Source organism: Globicephala melas, chromosome 3 (genome assembly GCF_963455315.2).
Source record: "Globicephala melas chromosome 3, mGloMel1.2, whole genome shotgun sequence".
Classification (NCBI taxonomy): Eukaryota; Metazoa; Chordata; class Mammalia; order Artiodactyla; family Delphinidae; genus Globicephala; species Globicephala melas.
Genome location: NC_083316.1, coordinates 133,693,478 through 133,721,422, shown reverse-complemented (window position 1 = coordinate 133,721,422; position 27,945 = coordinate 133,693,478). Strand labels below are relative to the sequence as shown.

The 27,945-nt window shown below is 43.3% G+C and overlaps 1 protein-coding gene across 6 annotated transcripts in view; it reads left to right on the top strand.

The window, feature by feature from the left end:
- Window positions 1-8,103, top strand: part of EBF1 (EBF transcription factor 1) — a 390,876-nt gene extending 382,773 nt beyond the window's left edge. For all 6 annotated transcript variants that reach the window (XM_030834265.2, XM_060296554.1, XM_030834263.2 and 3 more), the window contains one exon: window positions 5,724-8,103. In XM_030834265.2, the coding sequence (XP_030690125.1) occupies window positions 5,724-5,755 (32 nt within the window). In that variant the 3' untranslated portion in view covers window positions 5,756-8,103. The remainder of the gene's footprint in view (window positions 1-5,723) is intronic.
- The last annotated feature ends 19,842 nt before the right edge of the window (window positions 8,104-27,945 follow it).

Genomic DNA, 27,945 nt, shown 5'->3' with positions numbered 1-27,945 from the left:
CTGCCCTTTCCTTCTAGTTGAGCACGCGTCCTGGGGATGCTTTCTGGTGGTTTTTGTGTTTCCAGTACTGTCATGTACCAAACGTCCCTAGTTTGGGGGAGGTGGCAGCAGAGGGGGAATGAGTCGAGAAATTAAAGTCACGTTAACTGATACCACCTTGGAAGCTGTCCTCCCTCCTGCCCACTCCACTCTTCACCATCCACCCACCAGGCAGGGCCCACACACCTGGGATCACACGTCTGTCCTCTGCACGCTGTCCCTGCGGACACGGGTGAGATGCAGCACTGTTTTCAGGGAGCTCTTGCCTTGGAGTCTCCCCTGAGAAAAGTGACATTCTGACTGGAGGCTGCTAGACCCATAACTAAAGAATTATTTCATCTTCAGCTGTCTAAATTCCACTTCTATTAAAAAAAAAGAAAAGAAAGGACACAGGTGGGTTGTAGAATTGAGGGTGAGGATCTCTGAAGTGTGGCAGCCCTCCTCCTTTGCATTGTTACAGTAACACCTGCTTCATTTGGACCCACCTCGTTCAGAATTGTGATCATTAAGACAGGGCAGGTGACGAAGGAAGAGTTGGTTAAGCAAACTGACCACATAAACAAGATTAGAGGTGACACATTTAGGTTGTTTTAAGTGTTTTAAAGGTCTTTTTACCTCCAGCTATCACTCTTAATTGTCCATCGTTCTTTTTTTTTTTCAAGCCAACTCCTTAGAGGCCCTTTTCGCTACCAGGCCCTTTCTCAGCCTCCTCTGGTGACAGCACTCACGTTTATTCCCCAACAGATACGCACTGTGGTCTCACGTGATGGTGATGACAATGGTCACAGCCACTAATGTGGGAGGGAGGGCTTCTTCCCAGCCTGGCTTTTTCACTGTCTCATGTGTTCCTCCCAACCAGTCTTAGATATAGGCTGTCTATTGTCCCCATTGTACAGATGCAGAAACTGAGACAAAGCCAAGCTGGCTCATCCAGAGTTACGCAGCTAGCACATAGGGGGAGCTTGGGGTTAAATCCCAGGCTGACTGACTACTGTATCAGCCCTGTGCTAAATGAAATGGTCGTAGTCAAGCCACTGGGCTAGGACCATGTGGACCAGCAAATGCTGACCTTAAAATGCTGACCTTTCCTGTGTTAGGGGAAACATGACACCAGGGGAAAGAAAGCAGATCTGTCTGGGAGAGGCTGGATGCCCAGCTGTGGAAGTTCAGAGGAGGGAAAGATTAGGGAGAGTTCAGAGCAGCCTAGTGGAGAAGGGTGCCTTTGAACTGGACCTTGGGTGAAGGTCAAGTAGGATTTGGGTCCAGGGAGATGGGGGAGGAGCATTTCAGGCAGAAGGATCAAGGATAACCTGAGCCAGAGTCATGTGTAGGGGGCTGTGCACCCTTCTGCAGCACAGGCACCAAGAAGCAGGGAGAAGCTTGAACAGGAAGTCCTTACCTGGGAGTCAGAAGTTCCATTCTTTACTGATACTTTAAAATTCACAGTTTCTACTGTGATTCCAACTGGTTTTCTCTCCCAGGTAGCTAAAACCTTTGACGATTTACGATTCGTCTGAGAAATTTTTTAGGACAAAGCAACTCTATCTCAGTACTTCTGGGGTCCCATAGATGTTCTGTTAAAAAAAAAAGAAAAAGAAAATGTTATGGTCAAACAAACCTAGAAGTTGGTGTTTACTGCATCACTGTCTTCGAGTCACAATGCACGTATGTTTAACTAAAGGCTCTGAGACACCCTGCGGTTAAAGAAAAAAAGAGTCTCCCATTCTGTTCTCTGCACCTCTTTGCCCACAGAACACTTTTCCGAATGTTAACACCAGTGAACATCCCATGGAACACTTGGGAAATTCAGACATATTTTGAATTTAAAGACAAAAACACAGAGAAATCTCCTTCCATTCTTATGTAGATAATGTCACTGATCAATCCTGATCTTAGAGTCCCCAAGTGTGTCTGTTTTCAGAGCCCAGAGACCTGAGTCACTTCGTAAGCTCAGCTATTGTCCTGGAGACATCCTTTCCCTTCTCCTAAAGATGTGCCCCTACAGCATGGATTCTCCGCAATTTCAGGCCTCAGAGGACTTCACTCATCAAGAGACAGGCAGCCCCAAGAATGCTGTCACCATGCCATTGGACCTGTCCCCAATGTGGGGAGTTGAAACCCCAACCATGTCCCAGACAGTCTCCGCAGCGAAGAATTAAAAACAAAAAGGCCAGCGTGATTTTACAAAAATTGTCCACACACTGTGCCGCTTTCTTTCCCCACCTCCCTGAAGCGCAGGCTGGCTGGCCTCACCCAACTATCTGCAGCCTGGTAGCAAATCTCCTGGAATTGTCTTTCGCTCCACGCACATGTTCAGTTTGTGCAAGCTCTCCCCCCCATTCTGTTCCTGATTAGCTCCTCATTCTTTCTTACACATATGGTGGTTCAAGGAAGACCACATTCCACCCTCTCGCTCCAAACTCTCCCAGCTCGGCAAAACTTTCCGTTTTGTCTTTGTTCTTATCACACTGAAAAATGCACTGCCTCTCAAGCCAGTAGTTTTCTGCGCTTTGGTCAGGGCACGTGCTCACCCAGCAGCCAGGGGAATGGCAGAGCCTCCTCCGTCTTGTGATGTCTTTGGCACATGTTACTGAGACTGTCGTGTCCTCATGGAAATCTTCACGGGCCCTACTGGGCCAAGTGCGTGTGCCAGTGGCATTTCTGGAACATTCTAAGCCTGAAACACCCATCCCTCTCACCCACGTAAGTAATCTTGGGGATTACAGCACGGATACAAGAAAAACAGCTTCTAACATTCCGGGAGCTTCCCTGTAGTCGTGCAATGAGGTTTCTTTATTAAACGGCCACTTTAGAGGTGCCTAAATTCAGAGGCCACAAAGGGAGCTCCTTTCCCAAAATCTACTCATCAGTGAGGGTTCTGCGTCTGGACTTTAGGAAGTGACCGATGAGATTTAGGGAGCTGTAACCCCCTGATATTATGTGCAAAACTCTGGGTGTAAGTACCTCTGGGGCTTCTTCTGGAGAGAGGTTCCCTGGCTTTTGTTAGACCCCCAGAGGAATCTGAAGGCCAACGAAGCAAAGGTAGGAAACTGCGGGCAGACCACAGCCAGCCCTAGATACCCCCAGATATGTACAGTTGTTCATTTGGTTTTAATTTTAACTTTTTGCTAACACATATAGATAGACTGGGCTATTTTATCTTTTAAAAAATCCACCTGCCCACCTTCTCTAGAAGTAATTGGAAAGCTGGGTGGCTGTGAGCAGGCATTCCTGCACGGCAGCACCAGGGCAGCGTTTAGAGTGCCACCCACCCTACAGACCTCAGTCCACGCTGAGGGGACCTTGCTCACTCATGATCCCAGCCTGGGCTCTCAAGGTGCTGGAGGTTTTGACTCCTGTGTTCCAGACTAAGAAGCAGTTATCTGTGGACTCGCAGCACATCACTTAGCTTTGCTTTATAGCTTTTAATGTGGCCCTAATAGAAGTTTTATCTAATTGATCTAACATACTATTCAGGTAGCAGAACACTGAGTAGCTCTTTTTTAAAAAAATTCTGGTCATCTAGAATTAAAAAAAAAAAAATCCAGATGTTTTTAGGGCCCAGCTGAAACATTCTGGCTGGGTCCACTGACGGTAATAGCAGGAAGTTGGTCAGTTTTCTACTTTGCTTTGTATCATATTGACGCTGCCTGATGTATGCTGCAGGAGACTGCCCTTTCATGCCAGGCACACACAGTAGATTTTGGCGGAAGGCATAAGGAGACACGCTTATTTTGCCAGAGGGTTAGAACTCCCACGGAAAGCCCCGCCTTTAGTAAAGGTGCCTGGACGCACCTCCAGCCTGGAGGAAAAGATCCTACAGCATCTTGAATTCTCAAGGCTTGGATTGAAAGACCCAGCTCCCCATTTCAGTCAAATCCAGGGCTCACTTGAATCTTAAGGGGACTGCATCTCCAGTGGATCCCAAACCTTTGGGGGTTTAAGTTGGTCTGCATTTGGCAAGTGACACTTCCTGTTTCTAAGAAAAATGGCTTATGATGGCTTACAAAAAAGACTCCAGGAGCTTTTGGACTGCGAAACGGCTCTTGCAAAACAACATGTGGATGATTTACGTGTAAATGAATCAGAAACATGTGGATTAAATTTCCTTGTGAATACAGATGGGTTTAAAAATTAACGGAAAAAGTGTTTGGCAAAATACTTTTTTTAAAAAAATTGAATTGAAAATGCCAGGGCTGGGGTAGGGGAAGCAGAGGAACGTGGGGCGCACAGGGCTCACAGCCTCACCTGGCCTTCCGACGTCTACTGCAGGATTTGTGGTAGTTGGGGCTCGCTTACCAACAAAGGCACATTCTCGCAGACGTGAGAGTTGGGAAGTTTACAGGGTCACTTCCTAGATGCAGTCACCACTGACAAGGACATTCATTTAAATTTAGAATTGCCAACAAAAAGAAAGCAATGACTTCCTCTCTCTGCCTGACAGGATGTTAAGCCATCATTGGGAGCCAAAGATGGCTGCCTCTTGCTTCTAATGTAAGCATCGCTCTCATCTCCACATACTTCAAAGTTGCCATCCGGAACGCTGCACTCATCCCTTTATTCCTCATACCCATCCTGTGAAGTGTTCCATATCGGATGGTACCTAGTTCATATGAGGAAACACAAGCCCGGAGAAATTAAGCAGTTCGCACCGGTCACACAGCTAATTTAGCGGCAGAAGTTAAAAATAACAGCAGCCCACCTCTATTAACTAGGAGCTGATCCGGGCTAAGCACTTCGCACTGGTTGTTTCATTTAAATCTCCAACAACCCTAACAATATCACGGCCCTTGCAAATACCGATACGCTGCATTTCTAGCTGAGGAGGCAGAGAGGTGCAAGGAGACAAGCAACTAGCTTGGGGGGGGGGGGCATACCCAGCAGGCAGAAAAGCCAGGGGTGGAACGCTGTCAGATTCCATGCTTTTCTAAATACAGCTGTGTGTGGGTTCCTAACACGGCTTTGCAAGAGTTTTGATTATCCCATACAGCCTTCCCTTTGCCTAGGATCTCTCTTTAGCTTCCCTAGGCTACAGTTTTCTAGGGACATGGTCAGACCATTCCAGAAACCCTGAGTGAAGCAGTGGCACAGAAGACATTCTGCGTCCGCATCCTCCAGTGAACAATGCCTTCTGGAGCCAGTATCCCCTTCTCCCAGGCCTGAGGACCTAAATGGAGTCACTCAGATCACTGCTCTGAGCCTCCGTCCTCATGCTCACACAGAGCACAGGCAGAGCCACGGGTTGTGGCAGAAACTACTGGCTGTTACAATGGACCAGTTTTTTATCGTATATTTTGGAAGCGAAGGGGAGGGGAAAGAAAAGAGTGACAAACTGAAAATTCTCACTATTTTGCAAGCGTTGGGCTGCAACTTTCCCAGCAGCATGCAAACTATGTGACTTTCCAGTTATGTTTTAAAATTGAAATCAGATTGGGAGGGACGCTTAGGATCTTCTTTTCTGTTAAAGACACATACACATGCTGACATACTATCATTCTTAATAAAGTACATGTATATTTTATAAGAAAAACTCCTTCCAGGGAAGATGAGAAAGCACATGTGTGGCTAATATTCAACCAACATAGTGGCGTGTGGGTGTTTTTTTCCATCTTTTTTTTTTTCCCCCCTCTTTCAGTGAGAAGTTTGGATGCAAAACCATTTACTCTTGTCTTCTCTTTTCACAGCGATATCTGGCATGATTGTTCCTCCCATGTGAAAGAATTGCCTTGAAGAATTTTATTAATGAAGAGGTTGGATTCTGCTACAGAAAGTAATCTGATACAAGTCCCAGAGTGGAACTTTTAACTCAGGCCTTTTTAAGAGGAATCACAATAACTGCAGATTTTTAAACAAACAATATCACCGACCTTGCAAATACTGAAATTGGAAGGGATCTGCTAATGCAGGGTGTTGGTTACAGTTGTACCTCCCAAGTCCTTGGGGGGATATATTTATTCTGTGTTGATAAAAGCAAATCCTCTTTTTCTTTCTCTCTCTCTTTTTTTTTTAAAGCTTAACTCGGCAATCATTTGTCTTTTATAAACCATAAAGCTGTATACAAGGGACACTATAAATGAGACTCCATGTTTTAATTTATGATGTTTTTAAAGCTGTGTAAAAGGAGAATGAAATGGTGATATTTACAAAAAAGTTTAAAAAGAAAAAAAGAAAAAAAAAAAAGCTTGTATGGGACAGAATAGGAATGCCAGTTAGATTTTTTTAGAAAACTAAGGGTCGGCTTTTGCGCCTTAAAGCATATCAAGTGGTAGTTACTCGGACAGTGCATTTCCAATATCTAACTTAACATGCCACCCCTTAGCAGTGCAAGCTTATTTCTCTCTTTTGTATTGTTGTCTTAAGTAACTGTGTAAATAAATGCAGCCTGGAAAGTTAAAAAGTGATGTAAGTGATCACATTTTCCCCTTCTACTCAAAAATCCAGTGCCTCTAGACAGATCTTAAAACTGCATATTTAAACCTGACAGCACTCTCTCTCTCTTGCTTATGTCAACTTCTTCGGAAGCCGATGGCCTCTCGAGAGCTTGGTGGCACACGTGCTGTGTGAGAATCTCCTCTGAGACTTCATGGAACAGGGTCAGGCACAGAATTCCACATTATGCCCTCCAGTTATCAACCCCAAATCCCACTTACACTCCGCCCTTTACACGGTTAAAGTTTACTCATCCTAAATGCTGACTTCATACCAATCCTTCAAAAGCTGACAAAAGCAACATGGCAGGTATTTCAGATTTCCCATCCGAGATAGCGCCTCTATCAGTCGACCCTTACCATTTGTAACATAGTAGATTGAAACGACAGGTTAAGTGCTTTGGAATTAAGAATAAAAGGAAACTGGGAGAAAGGAGAAGAAGGTTGAGATCTCCAAAACATGGTTTTCTGTTTGATGGGAATTTTTGCTCTCATTATCTGGGAAGTGTTCTTAAAAATAGGAATTAATAGCAAAGATGCAGCAAAGCTCTGAGGATGCATTTGCCTGATATTTTTTTCTTTGCTGTTGTGTTTTGTATGTAGTTATAAATACTGTAGATTTTTTGTGATTTTTTGCCAAAGTTGTTGTTCTATTTATACATTTTAATGTCTTAAGACAGTTTTTCAATATCACAAAAAAAGATTTTACTGCATATTTTGCAAAGAAAAAAAAGCTCACTACCTTTAGCTTGCACATACTTGCAAAGTTAATTAAAAGGCTTTTTGTTTTAAAGGGGATTTTGTAAGATATCCGTATAAATAATGTATTTATCTTTGGAATTTGTACATTGCTTTCCCCTTCCTCCTTTTCCTCCAACTCCCAGTTTATTTTATTGTGTATGTTTGCTATGTGAAAAGTGCGTATTTGTTTGGCCACCTATAGTTATATTAGCTATTTCAATGTGATTTTTAAACATTTCATTTATAGTTATTTTTAGTATTGTTTTAAACCATGCTTCATTTTTTTAATTTTCACCCAAAAGCCATTGTCTATTTTTGTATTATTTGTAAGTTAAGAAGTTTTTTCCAATATATGGCAAAAAATAGTAGCATATTATTCTTGTAGCATTTAGTTCTGTAGATTAAAAAAAATGTATCCTTTGCTTTGGAAGCTTACAGAAAAAAAACCCTAATGCTGTTTTACTCTATTAATATGCATGGAACCTCTTCCTTTGGAGTGACGCATTTTGTGCATTAAATTCCGGGGAGAAACTTCATAGAAATCAATGAACATACTTTCTTTCCTAAGTCTGCTTGTATATTTCCTCTGTCTTTCACATAAATATAAACCAGCAGATTGGATGCCTTAACAATGCAAATCATATTCATTTCACTTGTACATTGTAACTGTGCACCAGAACTGTCAGTCATCACTAACATTCTAAGAAAAAAGAAAAAGAAAAAAAAGAAAAAAAAAAAAACAAAGAAATCGAAAAGCACAAAAGAACTGTTTTGTTACCTTAAGACAATGTAACTTTTTCTAGTAGAGCAAGAAATTTACAACAATGCTGCAACTGTGCATGCCCCCATATGGATTTTGCAATGGTTTTCACTAGACTGTCAGAGTGCGATTTTTATGGGTTGGGGAGGGTGGGGGAGGGGTGTTGCGGGAGGGAAGGGAGGGGAGCAAAGCTGATTTTTCTTGGTGAGAAATAATAATAATGATTAATAATAATAATAAAACTGGAAAATGTAAGCAAAGTGGACGCGTTGCTTCTCGGTACTCAGAAAGGTTGTCTGAATTCGTGTGCTAAGCGCTGGCCTGAAGATGTGTACAATTTAAAGCCATATTTTGTCTGGTGAGCCCCTTAACTGTTTGTGAAGGACCCGGGTCAGCCTGTGAGGTGTCGGGCTCAGACCTTGACAACAAACGCCACCCACTGTCAGCCATGTGTAGTGGTTAGAAGTTTTCTTGAAAGTCCAAAGAGCCTTTAAAATGTGTATAATTTGTGTTTTGTTGCCTCTATTGATACTGATTAGATGAAAAGACGTTCTGGCCCTCTGACCCTCTCTCTTCTACACAGAACTTTTTACAAGTAAAAGATGTTACCCTAAATACAGAATATGGCTTTAAGAAGAAAATGAAATAGCGAATTCAATTAAGATTTCAGTTGGGGGCGGGGGGTGGGGGGTGGGGGGGTGGTGGAATACAGCTTCTGGATGACTGGATTGCAGAACATGCCCTGGCCTCACATTGTACTAGGATGCAGCTTAATGAAGTCATCTCTAAATCTAACCTTTCACCTTCTTATCAAACTTTTGGAATAGACACACACTGTACAGTTCAATTGTTAGAGAACCTAACTACTGTAGAGATTGTTATAATTTTTTTTTTTTGCAAACATTCAAGCTGTAAAAACTTTTCAACTTTCACAATATTTAATTAAAGTTACTTCCTGTCTGTGATGGCAGCTCCTAGTTGTGTATTCATTTCTCTATTTCAGATGAGTCCGAGTCCAACATAATGTAAAAGGTCTGTGTTTGCAATTACTCAGGACAGTGCTGACACCCAGAGAAAAGCAGCAAGAGTAGTCTGGGGACACCCACTTTCCCTCTTTGTCAATCCTTGGGGATTTGCTAATCTGGGATGCAAATTGAACACACACAGCGTACTGCTGCCCTCTGCTGGCAGCAGCTGGACGCGCAGTGCCCATACTGGCCCAAGGAGAGGCCAAGAGCCCCAAGGATTACACTAGGCCAGCAATGAGATCCCCCGGAGGTGACTGAATTATGATTCCAGGATCTGGCCACTCTGGAAAGCCATCCTCCGTGCTGCAAGTCTGAACCAAGCTCTTCACATACATCTGCTAATTAATCCCAGCGAGACTTCTGGTCAATTAATTATGTGCCCTGGCTCATTGATGAGGAGGCATGTGTGAACACAGAAACTTCTATGATCTATAGTTCTAAATCCCATGTGGATATGACACTTTTCCTGTTGGATAAAACCAAATTTATCTGGTGTCGGGCTTCCCTGGTGGGGTGTCGGGCTTCCCTGGTGGCACAGTGGTTGGGAGTCCGCCTGCCGACGCAGGGGACACGGGTTTGTGCCCCAGTCCAGGAAGATCCCACATGCTGCGGAGCGGCTGGGCCCGTGAGCCATGGCCGCCGAGCCTGCGCGTCCAGAGCCTGTGCTCCGCAACGGGAGAGGCCACAGCAGTGAGAGGCCCGTGTACCGCAAAAAAAAAAAAAAAAAAATTATCTGGAGTTAAACATTCTACAAACACCCAATAGGTCCCTGCTCCTGTAAAACGATTTCACTTTAAGTTCCATCATCATCATAAGGCTTTCCAATTGCACATTCAATGCTTTCCCTACTTTTGCAATTACTGGACAGAATAAGGTTAATGATGCTTGTAAAATGCCTTGAAAACTCAGCAAATAGGCCATGGACCAACAGAAACTTGATGACCAGAGCTAATAGGTCGTCCTACAACCACCATCACGATCATTTGTAAGTGTGCATTGCTGATACACTTTTGCTCTGGATAGAGCCCAATCTGAGGTAATGAAAGACGGTAATGAATAAGTTAATAAGAAGAGAAGCTACTATCTTCTTCTTTAAAAGAAATCTATGTTGATTAGTTTGGTCATAAAATATACATTTTTGGAATTCTGTATCAGGTGCAGGTCTCCGTATTAGATGCAGAAGATCAAAAAAAGAATGAACAAGAGGCCCCTGCCCTCAGGACACTCATAATCTCAGACAAGAGAAATCTATACTCAAAGCAGTTTAGAATGTTTAGGGCAAAACAGTCATGTCATAATGCTCCACAGAATAAAACACATCCACACGTCTACATACTGGTTTCTACTTTCCTTAAGGCCTATTTCCTGGAAGCATCCATTCATTCATGTAGACCTTGAGGGTTTATTGTACATCTGGCAGCAGGTGAGGCCTGGTGGATTCTATAACAAGCACTGCAACACCGATCCTCCCCTCACGGATCTTACAGTTGAGCGAGGCAAGGAGACATTAAGCCACTGTACAAGTCTAAACTAACAAACCGATGATGGCAATGAAGAAGAAGTCTAGAATGCTCTGAAAGTATATTACAGTGGGATCTGATTTAACCTGCAGGTTGGGGAAGGTTTCCAGAGAAAGTGACACCTAAGATGATATGTGAAGGATGAGGTAAGCAGGTGGGGTGGGCACCTTAAGCAGAGGGAATGAGGGCAGATGTAAGGAGCTGGGCTCTGGGCGTGCATATGGCCCACTCAGGAACAGGAAGACTGTGTCTGTAGAGTATGCAAATGTGCAGGATGGCACCGTGGAGCTTGGGAAGTTCAATTCAGAACACATACTGAGGACCTACTATGTGCTTGGCACTGCGCTAGATGCTAGGATGCACTAGACAAACCAGTCATAGGTCCAGCCTGTAGGGCCTCAAGCATAGCTCATAAACTCAATGCACCGTATTTGTCCACAGGGACCATGCTGGTAAACCATGAAGTGGGTGAGCTGGGGTAAGAACAGACAAGGAACACCTCGCTTGCTCCAGGCACTTGTTCCCACATGGGAATGTGGCCCCAGTGACGCCCATCTTTCATTTTTCAAGAATGCCAGATATATTATTGAATTTTTTTTTTTTTTTGCTGTGAAATTCTCATTTTTTAAATGTTGTCATCTAATCCAAAAATGGTGCTTTCAAAACACTGCATTGGGCAAAAAAAGAAAGTGCACGAGCCTCTAAGAATGTCAGTTTGGGACTTCTGGCCAAAAGACAAGTTACTAAAGGAGATGTTTACCCAGCTTGACTTGAGGGTCCTACTGCTAAGTCCTAGAACTAGGTCAAGGAAGGCTGTAAAGAAGGGCCTGCCTGAGGGGTGCAAATAGACGCTCTCCAGGCAGGTAAGGGAAAGCAGGGCATAGAAGGCCATGCTCAATGCCTCTGGAGCTGGCTGCAGGAGAAAATCAACATTAAATTAATCAAAAGGAATAGTAATCTGGGGAAATGGAATATATAATTGTGAGAAAACTCTATATCCTACAGTAGCCATGTCAATGTTAAATATACAGATCACTTTTTTGAAAAATCTCCTTTTGCCCTGCCAAAACGCCCTCGTCAAAAAGTTCATTTTTAAATAGACGTCCAGAGAAGTAAACTCTTTCTGGCACACCATGCTCATGGCCATGCCTGTCCTAGCAGGCTCCAAATCACTCACGTTCTCAAGAACGTTGCTCCTGAATTATCATCCTCTCCCTCCAACATCTCCATTTCTTCTTCCTCAATATTGCTATCTAATCAGTCCACACATATTATCTCATCTTAGGGAAAAAGAAAAAACTCCTTGACCTCACTTTGCTCTCAGTCTGCCCATCATCCTTCTGCTCCGTTTTATAGCAAGTCCTCTCTAAAGAGGTGTCTGTGTCTTTCTCTTCTTCTTCATCTCTATTCTCTTATTATCCATATTACAATAGATGTTTGCTGCAATGATGAGTAGTGGGGAGTCTTAAACACTGTAAACAAGGGATCGAACACATATTTTACAAGTATCCTTGTAGCTACCTAGAGAATGAATTGGAGAGAGGCAGAGGGGAAAGAGAAAAATTAGGAGGCCATTACCATGGGCAAGGCAAAAATGCATAGCTTGGACCATAAGAATGGAAAGAAGGAGAATAGATGGGATTAGACATATTTAGTATCGTGATTATAGTCAACAATACTGTATTGTATACTTCAAAGTTGCTAAGAGACTAGGTCTTAAATGTTCTCATCACAAAATGAAATAATTATGTGATGAGATGGAGGTGTTAGCTAGTGCTATGGTGGCAATCATATTGCAATTAACATGGTGTATACCTTAAACTTATGCCATGGTAAACGTCAAGTACATCCCAATAAAAAAATATTTAGTGGATAGAACCACTAGGATTTGGTGACTGATGCAATGTGGGGATTGAAGGAGAGGAAAAAGTCAAGATAAAACTCAGTTTTCTGACTGAGGCAACCGCTATTAAAGAAATGGTCGATTTCTCTATTTGGGCTGTTTCCCTGCTATTGAGCTACAGAGCTTGACGGTGAAATCCCTTCCTACTGTTCCCTTTGCTTTCCTTCCCTCTTCCAAGTATGATCCTCTTCTCCAGAGGCTTCTATATTTACATTAGGAATGAAATTCAGTTTCCGGAACTGGAAATATTTTGCTACTTTTTTTTTTAACTCAAGCATCAAGCAGTTTTCTCTCTTCTCTCTGGAGAGTTATGCTACAGTGGGACTGATTTTTATCTACTTGGCATACTTTTTTCCCACTGATTGTAGAATTTCCACATTCTATATTAAGAAGGAACGTTCCGAGCCCTGGAATGAACCACAGGCCTGAGAGCTGACCTTCTGCAGGAAATATCTTGCACAGGGAATTATGCTATAAGGAGAATCCAGTACTCCACAAAAGAGTCAACAGAAAGGAGGGAGTCCCACGAAGTTGATTCATTCAATAACATAGATCTGGGTGGGATTCTGCCAGGAAAGTCACGGCCATAAAATGAGGGAGAGCAAGGAGAAATGAATTAGAACCAATAGCTATGCCTTCTCTCACACATTTGCCTATTCAATATATTCTTACCACGGACCTTCTCTGTGTCAAGCACTGTGCTAAGGGCTGGGGTTTGGCTGTATGTTAAATAGACCCATTTCCTTCCCCCATTACTACCTAAGGAGGATTCTTTGATATGAATCGAAGAATCACAGGAACATCATTTCATACTGTGATAAATGCTGCTGTAACCCTAATATATCTGAGCAAGCATGTGGCTCTATCTCGGCACACATTCAAGCCTACTTCAACACCCACCTTTAATTAAAAAGAAATGGATTCCTTGTTCAAATCCCTTAAAGGCCAGTAAAAAGAACCTAAATGTAAAGTCCACAGCAATACCTACTAAAATTCTCTTTCTTCTACCATCCTTTTCCCTACTCCTCACCTTACTCAGACGCTATTGTTCTCAATCCATCTGACAAAAGCCTATTCTGAGTTTGCATGATTTTTCTTTTTACCTCCTCACTTTCCCCATGTCTCTCAATGCATTATTTTCTTTCTCTCATTGCATTAAGTCTTTCTTCCAGCAAGAAAATCTTTCTCCTTTAGCAGAGCTGGGGAAAGGGGAGATATTGGACTGGCCAAGCATGATTTCCTTTGGCAAGCTGGGAAGAGGGGAAAGTCCGTAAACACTTCCTTGTTAATAATGTTTGACGTGTTGTACTTTCAGGGGCAAGGATAGGGAGCCATGAGCACATAGAGCGAGAGTCACGGATGTGCTCCTGTTTGAGCGAAGACCTGAAGGAGCAGAAGTCAGCAGGGCCAAGCTGGGGGTGGCGCAGACAGCATTCCAGACACAAGCAGGCCACCCGGAGGGCAGGGCTGGTGCCATTCGAGCCTTTCCTACAGAATGCTGCCCCTTCTCAATTCATCTCCCTCCTCTGTCGTGTCCTTTTCTTCTGCCTTCCAACATGGTTTCCTTCCTCTCTGTCTATGCAACAGTCCTGATCAGCGTTCGGTTCACTGGTAGCTCTTTAAGAAGAGCCATTACCTTACTGATTCCGGTACACCTCTGGGGAGACCCTCTCCTTCTCTTTACCTTTACTCCTGCCTGCCCCATGGATTTATTGCATGGGATTCTAGGGATGTGGTGAAATTTTCTTTAATCCTTCAAAAGCAGCTGAAACCAGATGAAAGGTTAGGGGTCCCCAATATTGCTCTTTATAATTCAAAGGTAAACATCCCTACCCTACACTTCATGCCCTAGAAACCACCACAGCCCAAAGTGCTCAACTGGAAAGGCCAACCCTGAGCTCCCATTTCTTCCCACAAGCACTGTATACTGTGGCACAAGCTCATGTCCAGGAAAATCAAGGAGGTGGTATGAATGGCACCTGGCATTCCCTTGCTGGGGGCCTATTTTTACATGAGGTGATATTCTATTAACTTTATGGAATATGTTTATTAAATTCTCATAAGGGTCATGAAACAGGGGTGTACTTGTCCTCAACTAAAACTGAATTACTCACCAACTTTGTATGAGGACGGAGGGTCCCTGCTGGACCTTGAAGGCCATTTATTTAAGACATATGGGCACAACAGTTACTCTATCTATGGAATGAATTAACCCAATAATCAGTAGATATTGAAAATGACTCCAAAAAAAGAAGTCACTCAAATTTTCTAATCCTCAGCTTCTCATCTATAAAAAAGAACTGATAATAAGAGTATTTACCTTAAAAGGTGTCTAAGAAGATAATGTTAAATAAGCCACATAATGAGTCATCATTCAGTGCCTGGAACATATTAGCCAGTCTGTCAATGTTAGACATTGTGATTCCATTGTGTGTGTGTGTGTGTGTGTGTGTGTGTGTGTGTGTGTATGGATGGACAGATAGATAGATAGATCATAATATGTTTAACTGATTTCAGACTGATAGACATTAAGTTGTTTCCTATTTCTTGATATTATATGCAACACTATGATGGGTATGCTTGATTTAAACAAAGTTCTTGCAAGTCCTTCCTACTGCTTAAAAGCTAACAGTATAGTATCCCTGGCATCCAAAGCGCCACCTCAAGAAAGGATTCCTCCTTTAACAAGAAAAAACTATCCCAACAGATCCCAAATCAAACCAGAAGATGATTTGTGGCTGATGCTTGTCATAAGTACAAGAAAAACAAAGATCCCCCAAATCATTATACTTTGGTACCACCGTAGGTACCAGTGAGCTCCAGACAGGAAAGAAGAAGAATCATTCTGAATACCGTCATATGTCAAAGGAAGGGGACTCTGGGCAATAAATTTGCAGGGCAAGGACCTAGCACGATATTGAGGATGAGACAAGACAGAGGTTGAGATGGGTAACTCGGGGACACAAGGAAGAGAGTAAAGAAATATTTCTTATATGTTGCCATCCATAAGTCATTTCATGACGTGTGAACCTGATAAGCCCTTTCATAGTTCAAAAAAGATAAGTAAAACAGGCTTAGGTGAAATTAGATGAAATTTAGACATGATTGACACAGTTATGGGATGGACTATTAGAAGCCTATCTGCCTCAGAACAAGAAATCTCTTGAAATCACTTATCCCTTCTTTGCTCTCTCACTCTAATATGTAAGGGCCTAGTATGTGCCAGTCATTATGCTAGGAAATGAGTGTAAGAGCAGTTGGATGTGGGCAATAATTTAGCACACAAAAAGGAAATTAATAAGCAAACGTATAATTACATGTTGAGAAGAGCCCTGTGAGGGAAACTGGCCTGGATGCTGTCTGCCTGCTCATCTTACTGATGCTGGGCCTGGACATGTGACTTGCTGAGGTCCATGGAACATGAGCTGACATGATACAGGCAGAGGCCATAGATGTGATTGTGAATTCTGACTAGGTTCTTACACTCCAGAGATCTGCCAGGAGGAGAGCTTCCTCCAGAAAGCTGTTGAAATGTCAACCTGGATCCTGAAGTGTCTACACACAGAACAGACCAGAAGCCACTGACATCTCAGAGCTGAGCTTCACTGACCCTCAGCCTGAAGCAGAGTCACCCAGCCATGCTGACAATATCAGCTGTTCCTTAGATCTACTGCCCTGCAAATCTGCAAGGGTGAGACTTAAAACTTGCTGTGGTTGTAAACCCTTGAGCTTTGTAGTGATTTGTCATGTGACATTATTGTGGCAATAGCTGATTGACACTGAAATAGCAGCCTAGTGGGTGCAGTTATAAGAAAAAACTGGAAAAAAAATTAGTTTAAAACTCAGCGGTGGGTGGTGAGGAACCAATGGGAGGTTGGGAGAAATCACGACCTGTGTTATACAACCGAGGAAACATTTAGTAAGAATTTAGTAAAACATGTAGTAAAGGGAGTCCCCGGGATAATCTAGACAGGAGACCGGGAGTGGAGTAAGGAGATTTGGAAACGAAATATTAAAAGCCTGAGCTGGCTGTAGGTAGCCACATTTGACAAGGTGCTACATGAAAGAGATGAGCTCAGAAAAAAACGGTCCAGTTTACAAACACAATTAAGAAAGAATGCAGAGAACTCAGAAAACTGGGCACATGCTGTGTTGGAAAACGATACGGTTTTTCATCTCTAGACTCTTCATCCAGTAAAATATCCTCTAAGTAAAATACAGCCTAAAGGGAAAGACCGAAACAGGGACATAGCCATTAAGATACAGCTCAGGAACATAGTCTAAACCAAGAATGTGGCCACCACAGTCTTTGTTAAGACCTCTGAAAAGATTAAGCGGATTCCTTCAGCTGGATGAAGAGCCTCCCAGAAAGATCACACAGAAGCCTGAGATGTCCACATTAAGAAGCACAATTACCTCTAAAAAGAAAGGCATTTTTGACAAGAATTATGAGTATGGCTTCAGTGAACAGAATTCAGTGGAATTCAATACATAAACAGTCCACTCAGTTTTTGAGACAGTTGTATTGGCAGTTACATAGCCATGCTGGATTAGAAGAGACTGTGGCCATTAGAGATGTAAAAAGACATCTGAGTCACTCACATTTCTAACAGGCAGGAAGCAGGCTGAGAAAGTTTCTCAGTTACTGAGAAGGAAAAACCCTTTCCTTGCCCTTTCAGAAATGACTACAGAATAAATGAAAAAGAAAGAGTCTCCTGAAGGCAGAGCCAACAGTTGTGGAAAAAATAGTTGTCTAAGAATCTACTTCAAGGAGGCAGAATGTGGGTGGAGTATAGTACCCCAACTCATTGATGTTGGGTTAGCCATATGACTTGCTTGGACCAATGGAATGTCAATGGATATGATGTAAATGGAAGCCATGGGGCATGCTCAGATGGCTCTGGTCTGGTAGCATTATTGTGGCAACAGCTGACACAGCAATTCCTGCTCTTGCATAGAATTTGGACCATATGAACCTAAATGACCCTGAACACCCAATTAAAGCAGGTGCTTTTAGTCATCCTCTCTGACATCACCACTTATTATTTTCTTCATAGCCTCCTTTTCTTTCTGGAATTATCTCATTTACATATTTGTCTATTTATAAATATTTTTATTTACTGCCTCACAGTCAAGTGCCTAGAACTATTCCTGACACATAGTAATGATAAATAGATGCCCTTTGATTTAAAGTTCCTTTCTCTCTCAAAGAGTCTGTAATTCTCACAAGCTTAGACTGCACTGGGGATATTATGAAGACATTGTTTTTTGCCTTCAATAACGCTTCAAAATACTGGTATCATTAGTTTAAAGGGTATCTTGGATCAGAGATAGTTATAACTCATTGGGAACACCCATATCATATGGACTCTGATTTAGTGATTTCTGGACGAAAGCAGGAAGTAGAATCATTTCCAAGTAATGATTCAGGAGAACAAGCAATCTGGGAGACAGTCTTCTAGACTGACTTGTGATGAGCAGAAGACCACAGTGTTAATTCCAGTATATCCATCTTAAATTGCTGATAACGTTGTCTATATAGGGCAAAGTGATAATTATTGGAGATAATGATGGAAACTGATGAAGTCAAAACTAGGCACCACAAAATAAACCTTAACTGTAAGGAATAAAACCCAAGAAACGTCAAGCTATCTTTCTCAATAGCTATCAATGTACCTCTGCATTTTTGGTCCATGGAGATCTCTCAAGGTTGAATTGGTTTCTTTATTCAACTGGCAGTATGCTAGGTGCTGGGAGAACCATGGCGAGCTAAGCCAGAAATGGTCTTTGCTTCAGGAAGCTTTCCATTTAGTAAGAGAGGCAGACCTTAGTAAGATATATATGTGACTAAATGCAGTATGTTAAACCCTTCTAGGGGCCATGTAGGAGGACAGGAAACCAAGAGATCATCTAAAGACCGACTTTCTTTGAACCATCAAGGAAAGCTTCCTCTGAAAAAATGTTGTTCAAGCTGAGATCTGAAGGATGAATAAGGCAAGAAAGAACATTACAGGAAGAATGAATATCATGTGCAAAGGACCTGAGAGAGATCACTGTGGCTGGAACAAGGGAAAGACAGGTGAAAGATGAAGCTGTACAGACGGCAAGACCCAGATCACAAAGAGTCACGTGGTAAGGAGTCTGGTTTTTGTTGTTAAAAAAAAAAAAATCCATTGAAAGGCTGACTGAGAAATTTATCAACCAGCTTCCAAGACACTTAGGTAGACACTGCAGACAAATATTGGGGGGCACTTGGAAGACAGTTCTCAAATACCGATGACTCTCCTCCACTAGTGAGCACCTCTGGGCTAGAACCAAGGAAGAGTTCTGTTTGCCGCATCTTGCCCAGGATGCTACGTGTCAACTCGTAATGGTTGGTTCACCTTTACCTTTCCATGGAGCCCATTATGTTTTAAACAATACCCATCAGATCTTGTAAGGCTTGATATTTATTTTATTTCAACTATCACTCTTTTTTGTCAAGTCTAGTCTCCTGCACAGCAGGTGAACCTTAATGGCTTAAGGAATAAATAGAAAGCTGATGGGCTCACCCCCATTAACTAATGGATTACTAAGCAAAAGGGACTACGTTCCACCCCAGCGCACTTAGCCCAGGGTTGCTAGGAATTTTAAAGACTCCAAGCTAATGCTTTGCTTCACGGGCCCAGGGGGAACTATACTCAAGTATAGTTCCTTTGATAGACAGGTGAATGAACGTGGCTATCATTATGTAATCACACAACTTAGAAGTTATTTATTATCGACTGCACAACACATTCTAGAAACATACTGGAGACACTTGGCCTGCCAGCTTGGTACATATGTTGGCTCTAACCTGGCAGACAGAAGGATCCTGATGGGAGAATCACTTAGCTCTCTTGCTTGTACTCACTCCACTGGTGTCCCAATATTTCATGGGAAAATACGTAAGGAAAAGCAGGCTATTTTAAATACATTTCTTTGAAGTAAAGGTGCCTGACATTCTGTTATCTGGAATGCTCCACACCTCTGTAAATTAGCCACCTTGCATGTTGTGTCCAGACCTTCTTTCCATAGTCTTTAATCAATTGTTTCAGATATATGTGTCTCATTAGCATCCGAGCAATGCAATCACTTTTTAAAATCCCAAATCTCATGATTTTATTGTGCTATTAAGAGCTTGATTTGTGGGCAGTGGGAACAGCAAAAGAACTCATGCCATTGATCACATTTTGCAGAAGGTGTCCAGCAGAATGAAGAAACCAGCAAGTGAAGCCCCAGAAACACACACAGGGTGTGTTTCTCACATATCAGCCCAAGCAAAGACTATCGCTCATATAACCACCTTTGAACACCTTTATTTGGTGGATTAGGGGGTGGGAAGGAAGGGATTGAAAATTAATTGCCTTCAAAGGAGATTCTGGACATGTTAAACCCAAAAATGGGGTGTCAGAAAAAGGGACCAAAAAAACACAGTAAGAGGACCGCTATTTGCTACTAGTCTCACACTCAGACAAATCAGTTGCTAATGATCAACCTCGATCTTTGCGCTGATCCAAGGCCAAAGAATCATAGACCCTTATGAGCTGAAGGGATAGCCTTAGAGATTATTTTTATAATGCCCTTACAAGATGAAGAGACTCAGGAAGGGGCAGACTAAAGTCATATATCAAGGGCAGAGCTGGCCCCAGACCCCCCCATCTCTACCCTAGTACGAGAGTTGACGTTCTCACTCCCTTTTTGTGCTCCCCTAGTTTCCGGGGCAGTGAGAACAAAGATTTCTCACAGGAATTTTTTTTCTTTTTTTTTTTTTGCCATGCCACATGGCATGTGGAACTTCCCCAACCAGGGATGGAACCTGTGCACCCCGCATTAGAAGCGTGGCGTCTTAACCACTGGACCACCAGGGAAGTCCTGTCACAGGAATTTTTAAAGCTGAAGAGTTGAATCTAAAAAGTCCTTCTCATTGAGAGGTTTTCACAAAATAATATCCAAGAAATATTAAAATATGTCAATTTTAGAAAGCCCATGTAATTCCCAATTTTTGAAGTCAGTTTAATGATGTATCCAATAATATACGGACAGAATTCCCTGGAGGGATCAGAACAGTTAATTAGCAAACAGGCAGATCTAGGCGCCTCCTTCCCAGAACTGGGTCCAGCTATGAGAGAAGCTGTCCTGGTAGAGTCTGGACACCGGGGAATGCTTGCGGCTATTTCAAGGCAAGAGAGGGTGGCCCTTCCTGACTGCCTCTCGGCATCTCTTCTTATTCTGCTTGCCATTTGCAGCAAGTGTGGTCTGCTTAAATCCCAAATCAGACCATGTAATTCTCCATCTTAAAACCTTTCAATAGCTTCCCATCACACTTAGAAGGAAACACCTGCCTCTTTTGGCCACTGAGCATTATAGGATAGGAGCCCTGTTTATCTCTCCAAACATATCTCGTACAGGTCTCCCCTTGGCTCATTAGGCTCTAGCGATATGCCATGCTCTTTCCGACTATATGACCTTTGACCTTGTTCTTTCCTCAGTCTGGAAGGATTTTTTTTTCCTTTCTCTTTGTATATCTGCTATCTTCTTATCCTTAAGGTCTTGGCTCACATGTCACTTTCTCAAAGGGACTATCCCTGAATCTCCCAAATCTCAACTCTTCTCCAGTCCAGATGGCTCCTACCTCAAGCCCTATGTTTCAGTCTTCCAGTACGGAGCCCGAGCTCCGATTATTTTATTTGTCTGTTTGCTTGTCTCTCCCATCAGAATGTCGGTACCACAAGGACAGAAGCCATGTCTGTCATGCTCACTATTGCATCCTCAGTGTATATTACAGTGCCTGGTGCAATATAGGTGTCAGGAATTATTTTAGGGGGAGGTTATGACTACTATTTTTCCATAGAGAACTGAGGACCAGCACTTGCCTAAGTGGATCAAGAATTAAAACTTAATTTCCCAGGATTTACTGGTACTGTATGATAATTGGCAGGGGTTTCCCCAAGGCTGCACCTGTAAGCAAAGATGCTAGAAAGGGCTCCCGTGGAGTTCATGAAACAACATAGTGCCTCCAAAGCTTTTGAGAGACTTTCTGAGGCTCTGTCTGTCCTTCTCCTCCTCCTTCTTCTTTTTATTTTAAATAGCTCTAGATCTAAGGAGAATTTTTTTCTGAGTTGGCCCCTATTCATTTCAGAGAGAGAAATTTAATTCTGTAACCTGTCTTCTATGCCTCTCCCTATCCAACTTCTTTTAATCTCTCTAGTCCACAGACTGACAACATAAAAATAAGGTCAAGATGAGGAAGAAGTTTTCATTTCCCTTATATCATTCATGACATTTTTATATGCCTCTCCCTTCTAATAATGTAGACTATATAATGTGTTTCCCTTTTTACTTTGCCTTCTAGGGAGCTCAGGAGAAAATTTAAACTTCAACCACAAAAATGTTACAAACAGCATCCCCTATTCAATGTAATACATTGAATATCATTCCCAATTTTAAATGGATGGGATATAAATTAAAGAAAAATTAACTTAGAAAATTGATCTACTGTTCTTCCTCTCAATCCGTCTGTTCATCCAGTGAGATGACCAGAAGAATTTCTCTCTCTGCCACCCTTTAATTTTGGCTATAAATTACCACCTTCATTCCATTTCACTTCATATTCTGAGCTCTTACGCTACAGATCTGCTCTCATAAGAAGTAATCTGTTCCGTGGTAATGTGTAGAAATAGAAGATGAATAATAAATATTTACTACGTGCTAGGTGTTGTGCACATCTTAGTTCATCTACATCGCCTAATAACACTAATGTAATTCACCCAAGGACCTGGAAGCTTAGAGAAGTTCTTTAGGTTGCGTAAGGCCAATGAGCTATTAGGTGAGTGCAGTACTAGGTCTGATTCCAAAGCTCATGACAGTGCTAATTCAAAGACTATATAACCTGCCATGTAAATGATCTGAAAGACTGTTAAAAGGAACTACTTAGGGCTTCCCTGGTGGTGCAGTGGTTGAGAGTCCGCCTGCCGATGCAGGGGACACGGGTTCATGCCCCGGTCCGGGAAGATCCCACGTGCCGTGGAGCGGCTGGGCCCGTGAGCCATGGCCGCTGAGCCTGCGCGTCCGGAGCCTGTGCTCCCCAACGGGAGAGGCCACAACAGTGAGAGGCCTGCGTACCCCCCCCCCCAAAAAAGGAACTACTTAGTAAGATGATCCTGGTCACCAGCATTAACTACGTACACTATTGTCACTGGCTCTTGGTATGATAGAAAAGTTATTTAAACGGTCTCTAAACAAAGGACAGGTGAATTAAGCTGGTTAATTAGCTGCAACGAATATTAAAAAAGGGGGGATAGCTGGTTTACAGTGGCTGCACATTTTTCTTTTCTTCCAGATTTCCCTTCTCCATATCATTCCCACACAACAGTCCAAGTCGCAGGTTCTTAAAATGACGGTGACAGGATTCACAGCAAAGAAAAAAGAAGTTTCTTTCAGGCTTTTGTGTTTCAAAAGCCCTTACAAAGAGGGTTCTAGGCATTCACAAAATGTCTGGGAAAGCCGTCATGAGTCAAGCAAGGAGGCTCCAGGAGAACTGGGCTTCGCCTGAAGACCAGAAAGCTCCTCTGGACTTGAGGAAAGGGAGAGGTGGAGGGGATGTGTCGAGGCAGAAATGTGAGGGTTCCCAGAGAAGGGCTCTGTTCTCTGCTTCCTCAGAGTGCCCCAAGACCCCTGGAGAGAGAGTGGGCAGTGGGGCACGAGGCAGATGGTCTACACAGCCTGGTGGGGATTTCCATGCTTCAGTGAGAAACCTGGTCACCCAACAGCACTCCTGTCCTCGGGAGTAGACGAGTGCCTTGCCAGGGCTGTGGGATGAGGCTGAAAGAAACAAGGGATGCCTCAGCAGCGACCAGCCGGGGTTGCAAGTGAGGACCACACAGGCCACAGCAGCTCAGAAAAGATGCTGAGAGTGCTGCTGAGCTGACCTCCCTAAGTTCTGGGAACCATGCTGATCATCTAGACCTAAAACTCACCCTTGGGGAAGAGGGACTAAGGAAAGCCCAACTTGACAGAGATTAGGTTTCTGCCTCATCAGGAGAATCGTCTGTGAAACCAAAACTTAGTTTAGAAAAAGGAAGAGTTCTGTTTCTTGTACATCTGAGGGTATGGACGTCAAGCTGCATCAGCTACGCCCATTTCCACAGGGCCTCTGATCACGTACGGCATCGGAGACTCAGCATCTCAACACGGACCCTGAGCTACAGTATCCACTGGGTAAGGAAGGAAGAACCTAGCACCCTCCCACGTTCTCAGAGTTTGCAAGGGGAACAGTCTTCATATCAATATACACAAGACACTCCAGACTGCAGACATCAAGAGCTTGCTAGCCCACATGATCAGCCTGCAGCCCCGACAGCACGGGTGCTCGATCAGACACGTGTGGGTACATGGCTGCCACTTCCATCAGCAAAGCCTCTCCATCCGATTTAAACTGAGTTTCAAGTTGATTTTGGAGCAAATTTATACAGTTTACAGGTTTAAAGCCTTTGCTTCATCCCTGAGGACAAGCAGGCGACGGGAAGGGAGTGAGGAACTGCTAACATTATTGAGAGGAGAGAAAAGCAAGGCATCCCCAAGAGACAGGGAGGAATGAGACCAGAGACGCAAAGAGGGGAGATGACAACTGTCAGATGAGTTTCATCACTCGACTTTGCCTCTACCTGTTCCCAGCTTCTCGGAAAAATTGTCCTTTGGGGCCCAAACTTTCCGTTTAGCCCAAAGATGAGTCTCAGCCCAAAGATGAGTGAGTAGAAAGTTTGAGAAAATTCTTTCAGGCATCTTGGAGTTATGCATGCAGGGAATGAAATGACATTGTTTCCGCTTTCAAAATAAATAGAAGGGTTTTTGGTCACGGAGAGCTCAGGAATGAGAAGTGAGAAATGGCTGAACCTTCAGACTCCAGGAATCCCACAGCTCTTGTAAGCAAACAAATCTCAGAGACTTGGGAGAAAATAATCTGAATAAAGAAGATGCAGGAGTTTGAGGGGGGCAGGGAGGTAAAGAAGATTCTGTTAGCGAAGTGAAACTTTTTTAGTTTAGATTCCATAATTACTGGGGGGGAATGGAAACCACAGGCCAGTTCTTATACTCTTATTCTTATACTCTTCTGTTCAACCGCCAAAGAGAACAAAATTCCCCTTGGTAGGCCTCCAGTTCTTTATAATTTTCCAGATGAACTGTATGGTTCCAAAAGGACAAAGCTTTGTGCTTTTCCTTCTGGCGTCCTTCCTTTTGCAAATAAATGGCTATTTTAAACACAACAGCTTTAAACACAAACAACTAATAAATACCTCTAAATCTGGAAAAATAGCAACTGCAAGAAAGATGCACAAAATGGGTTGTGTATACTGTGCAGGGGCTGAGAAATTAGTGCGAGGCACCTTTTCCGCTGGTATTTCTTAATCAGTAAGTGCCTCATGGGTCCAAGGTGGCAACATTCGGTGCAGGTTATATAGCTACGATGATGTCTCTTTGGGTCTCAATATTCCTTACTGATTTAGCAAATACGCAGTCTGGAAAATGGGCTACCGAATACCTATTTCCCACTCTGTGCCCACGTGGCACCATCACTAACTTTAAAACATGCCTCACCTCTTTCATGGCGCCCTGCAGACAGAGCTATAAAATGGCAGAGGCAGGCACGCGTGCATGCACGAGACATGTGCTTTAAACATCTCAATCTATTACCTGTCTGGGTCTGGCAGGCAGCAAGCATCTTGACTGCTCTGCGGAAGCATATCCCTCCTGCCCTCCCACCCTTTGATATGCAACGAGCTGAGGCCAAATAAGCCACTCTATAATTTCAACTGTAGGCATCTTTGGAGATGAATGCTTTGGTAGAGCGGTGCCGGGGTCCCCATTTGGACTCCATAACGAAGCCCTCAAAGCTGAGAGATTTTGCAGAATTTAATGGGCTTTGGGGGCCAATTTTACAGGCTGATTTCCAGGAGCACAAATATTCAAATTTCTTAGCCCCTATTTGAAGGCACATCTGAAGGTGCACCCTACAACCTGTGTGTAGCAGGCTCTTTTGAATCTTGTCCTTGAAACAAAAAAAGGGAAAAAAGAAAGAAAGAAATGCGGGGCCCCCTGGGACTTGCCAGCAGAGACTCTGGGTAAGTGCAGAGTGACTGCAAAGCCCTGCCAGGAGGCCTTGGGGCTGGAGGGAGGAAGTGGATGAGAGAGACCGGAGATGAGAAGGCCCTTCAGCAGCCATCGGGGAGGCGGTGGCGGTGGGGGGGGGGGGGGAAGAAAGGGAGACATGCACTAAAAACAACAGAAACACAGGTGGAAATGGCCTTGTGGGAAATCAGCCTGTCAACAAACAAAGCTGGAGGCTAGAAACCGCTGCCTCACCAGCCCAGCTCCTGGGCAAGGAGATTGTTCTGTAAATAAATTAGCTGTGGCTTTGACTGCTTGGAAATTAATACTGACACCATGAAAGCTGCAAATGACTCCCTTTTATCAGGAGCAGAAGCGCTACACTTTGCAAAGGGATCTTTTTGCCATTCTGCCTTTTATTTTGCTTTGTTTTCTCGGGGAAAGTAAATTAGATCCACTTACATCAGCAGCTCAGGTTAAAGAAAGGGGAAGAAGAAAGAGAGAGAGAAAAAAAATAGTTTCATTTCATGTACCAGTGGTTTAGAACTTCATTTACAGCTAATCACACCTCCATCTTCCTCTGAGCCATTTCTGACAGCAACACAGCCTATGGGAGACGCAGGCACCCTGAGCTTTGCTGGAAATGCACCAAAGGGCTAGGCAGAGGGTCCTGAGGTTTCTGTCAATGGTCAGGGAAGTTCAGTCTCTGGAAAGAGAAATTAACTTGTGGCCAAGTAAGCCAGGAACTAATTGTTACGACCTGCCCGGTGTGGGCTTTTCCAGAGCATCTCAGGCATGTCCTTCAGCTCTGGTTCTTCCTCCAGAAAGATGGCTGAACTTCCCCCATCAGAAGATAGGAGAGGAAAAGCCCCAAGTTTACTCAGTGGAATAACTGCCCTTATGAATGTGATGCAAATGGGCAAAGCAAAGGCCCTGAAATTGTAATCACGTTTATGCTCTGACTAGAAATTACAATTTTTTCTTTCTTTCTTCCCCAGTTCTATCCTACTATCCACACTCTCCCTGCCCCCAACAAAACAGACTGGAGAATCAGACACTTTTAGGAAAATTAGCACATTACAAATTCTATCATTCAATATCCTATTAGTTAAACAATTTCCATGCTTTTATGGTTAACTCAAAATTGATGGAAGTAAAAAGGATTTTGAAGTCTCATAAATTCTAAAAGTATGCTCTGGGCTACCAAAGGTACAATTATTTGATCTAATTTTCCAAGAAATTACATGTTGTTTCTTTATGTCCCGGAAAAACGATAATCCACACGTAATGGTTGTGATGACTAGAGTACAGCCAGAATTCTAGATTAGTGAGCGTTACTCCAACACCACCAGATCAGAGGCTTTACTGCACATTAATTCTTTAGCTGGTATAGAGACAAGACTACTAGGACTCTTGCTGCTACTTTGTTACAGGTACAAACTCCTAAGTAGACAAGAAGCAAAAGTCAAAAGAAAACTCAGCCCTTGGACATCCAGCAAATAAAAAGTATTTTAAAGGATACGTTGGGGATCACCCTCAAAGCATCACTACAAGTTGGCTGGTTGAAGTGAAATAAAGAAGCTCTGACTAGCTGTAGAGGCCCCTCAAACTCTGAGAACTGAGAAGCACCTGGCAACAACTGGTACTGGAAGTGGCACAAGGAAAGCAGAGGAAAGAAAGCGGACCTGTGTCGCCGATGTTGGGCACAGTAGTGATGAGCCACAGTGGTGACAAAGGGACCCGTGCTGCAGCAACAGAGATGGCACAGCCCGTCCTGCTGTCTCCCTCACCCCTACACTGCAGAACAGAGCTCTTACCAGGAAGGGCCTCATTTTCATATGAGGCCACTAGGATGTGTGTGAATTGGCATCGAGGGGCCACTGGGAAGCTCTCTGGACAGTTGCTTCATGGGAGATAGACCAATTTGCCAAATGAGCAATTCTGAATAACCAATTTGTCAAATTGTAAAGTTTACAGAATTCATACTGCATGAACCAATATCTAAAGGCTTTGAGGATTTTTAAAAAAATTTTTCAAAGTTAGAGTTTCAGCAATTAGTAAAGTTGTCAAAGACTGGTGAAAATCAACATGCATGTAAAGGCACCATTTGGGGAAAAAATCAAGCCCACCAAAAAAAAAAAAAGGATGCAAATTAGCATAGAACTGCATTTAAAAGGCACAGAGGGCTTCCCTGGTGGCGCAGTGGTTGAGAGTCCACCTGCCAATGCAGGGGACACGGGTTCATGCCCCGGTCCGGGAAGATGCCGCGGAGCGGCTGGGCCCGTGAGCCATGGCCGCTGAGCCACACGTCCGGAGCCTGTGCTCCACAGCAGGAGAGGCCACAGCAGTGAGAGGCCCGCATACCACAAAAAAAGAAAATAAATAAAATAAAAGGCATAGA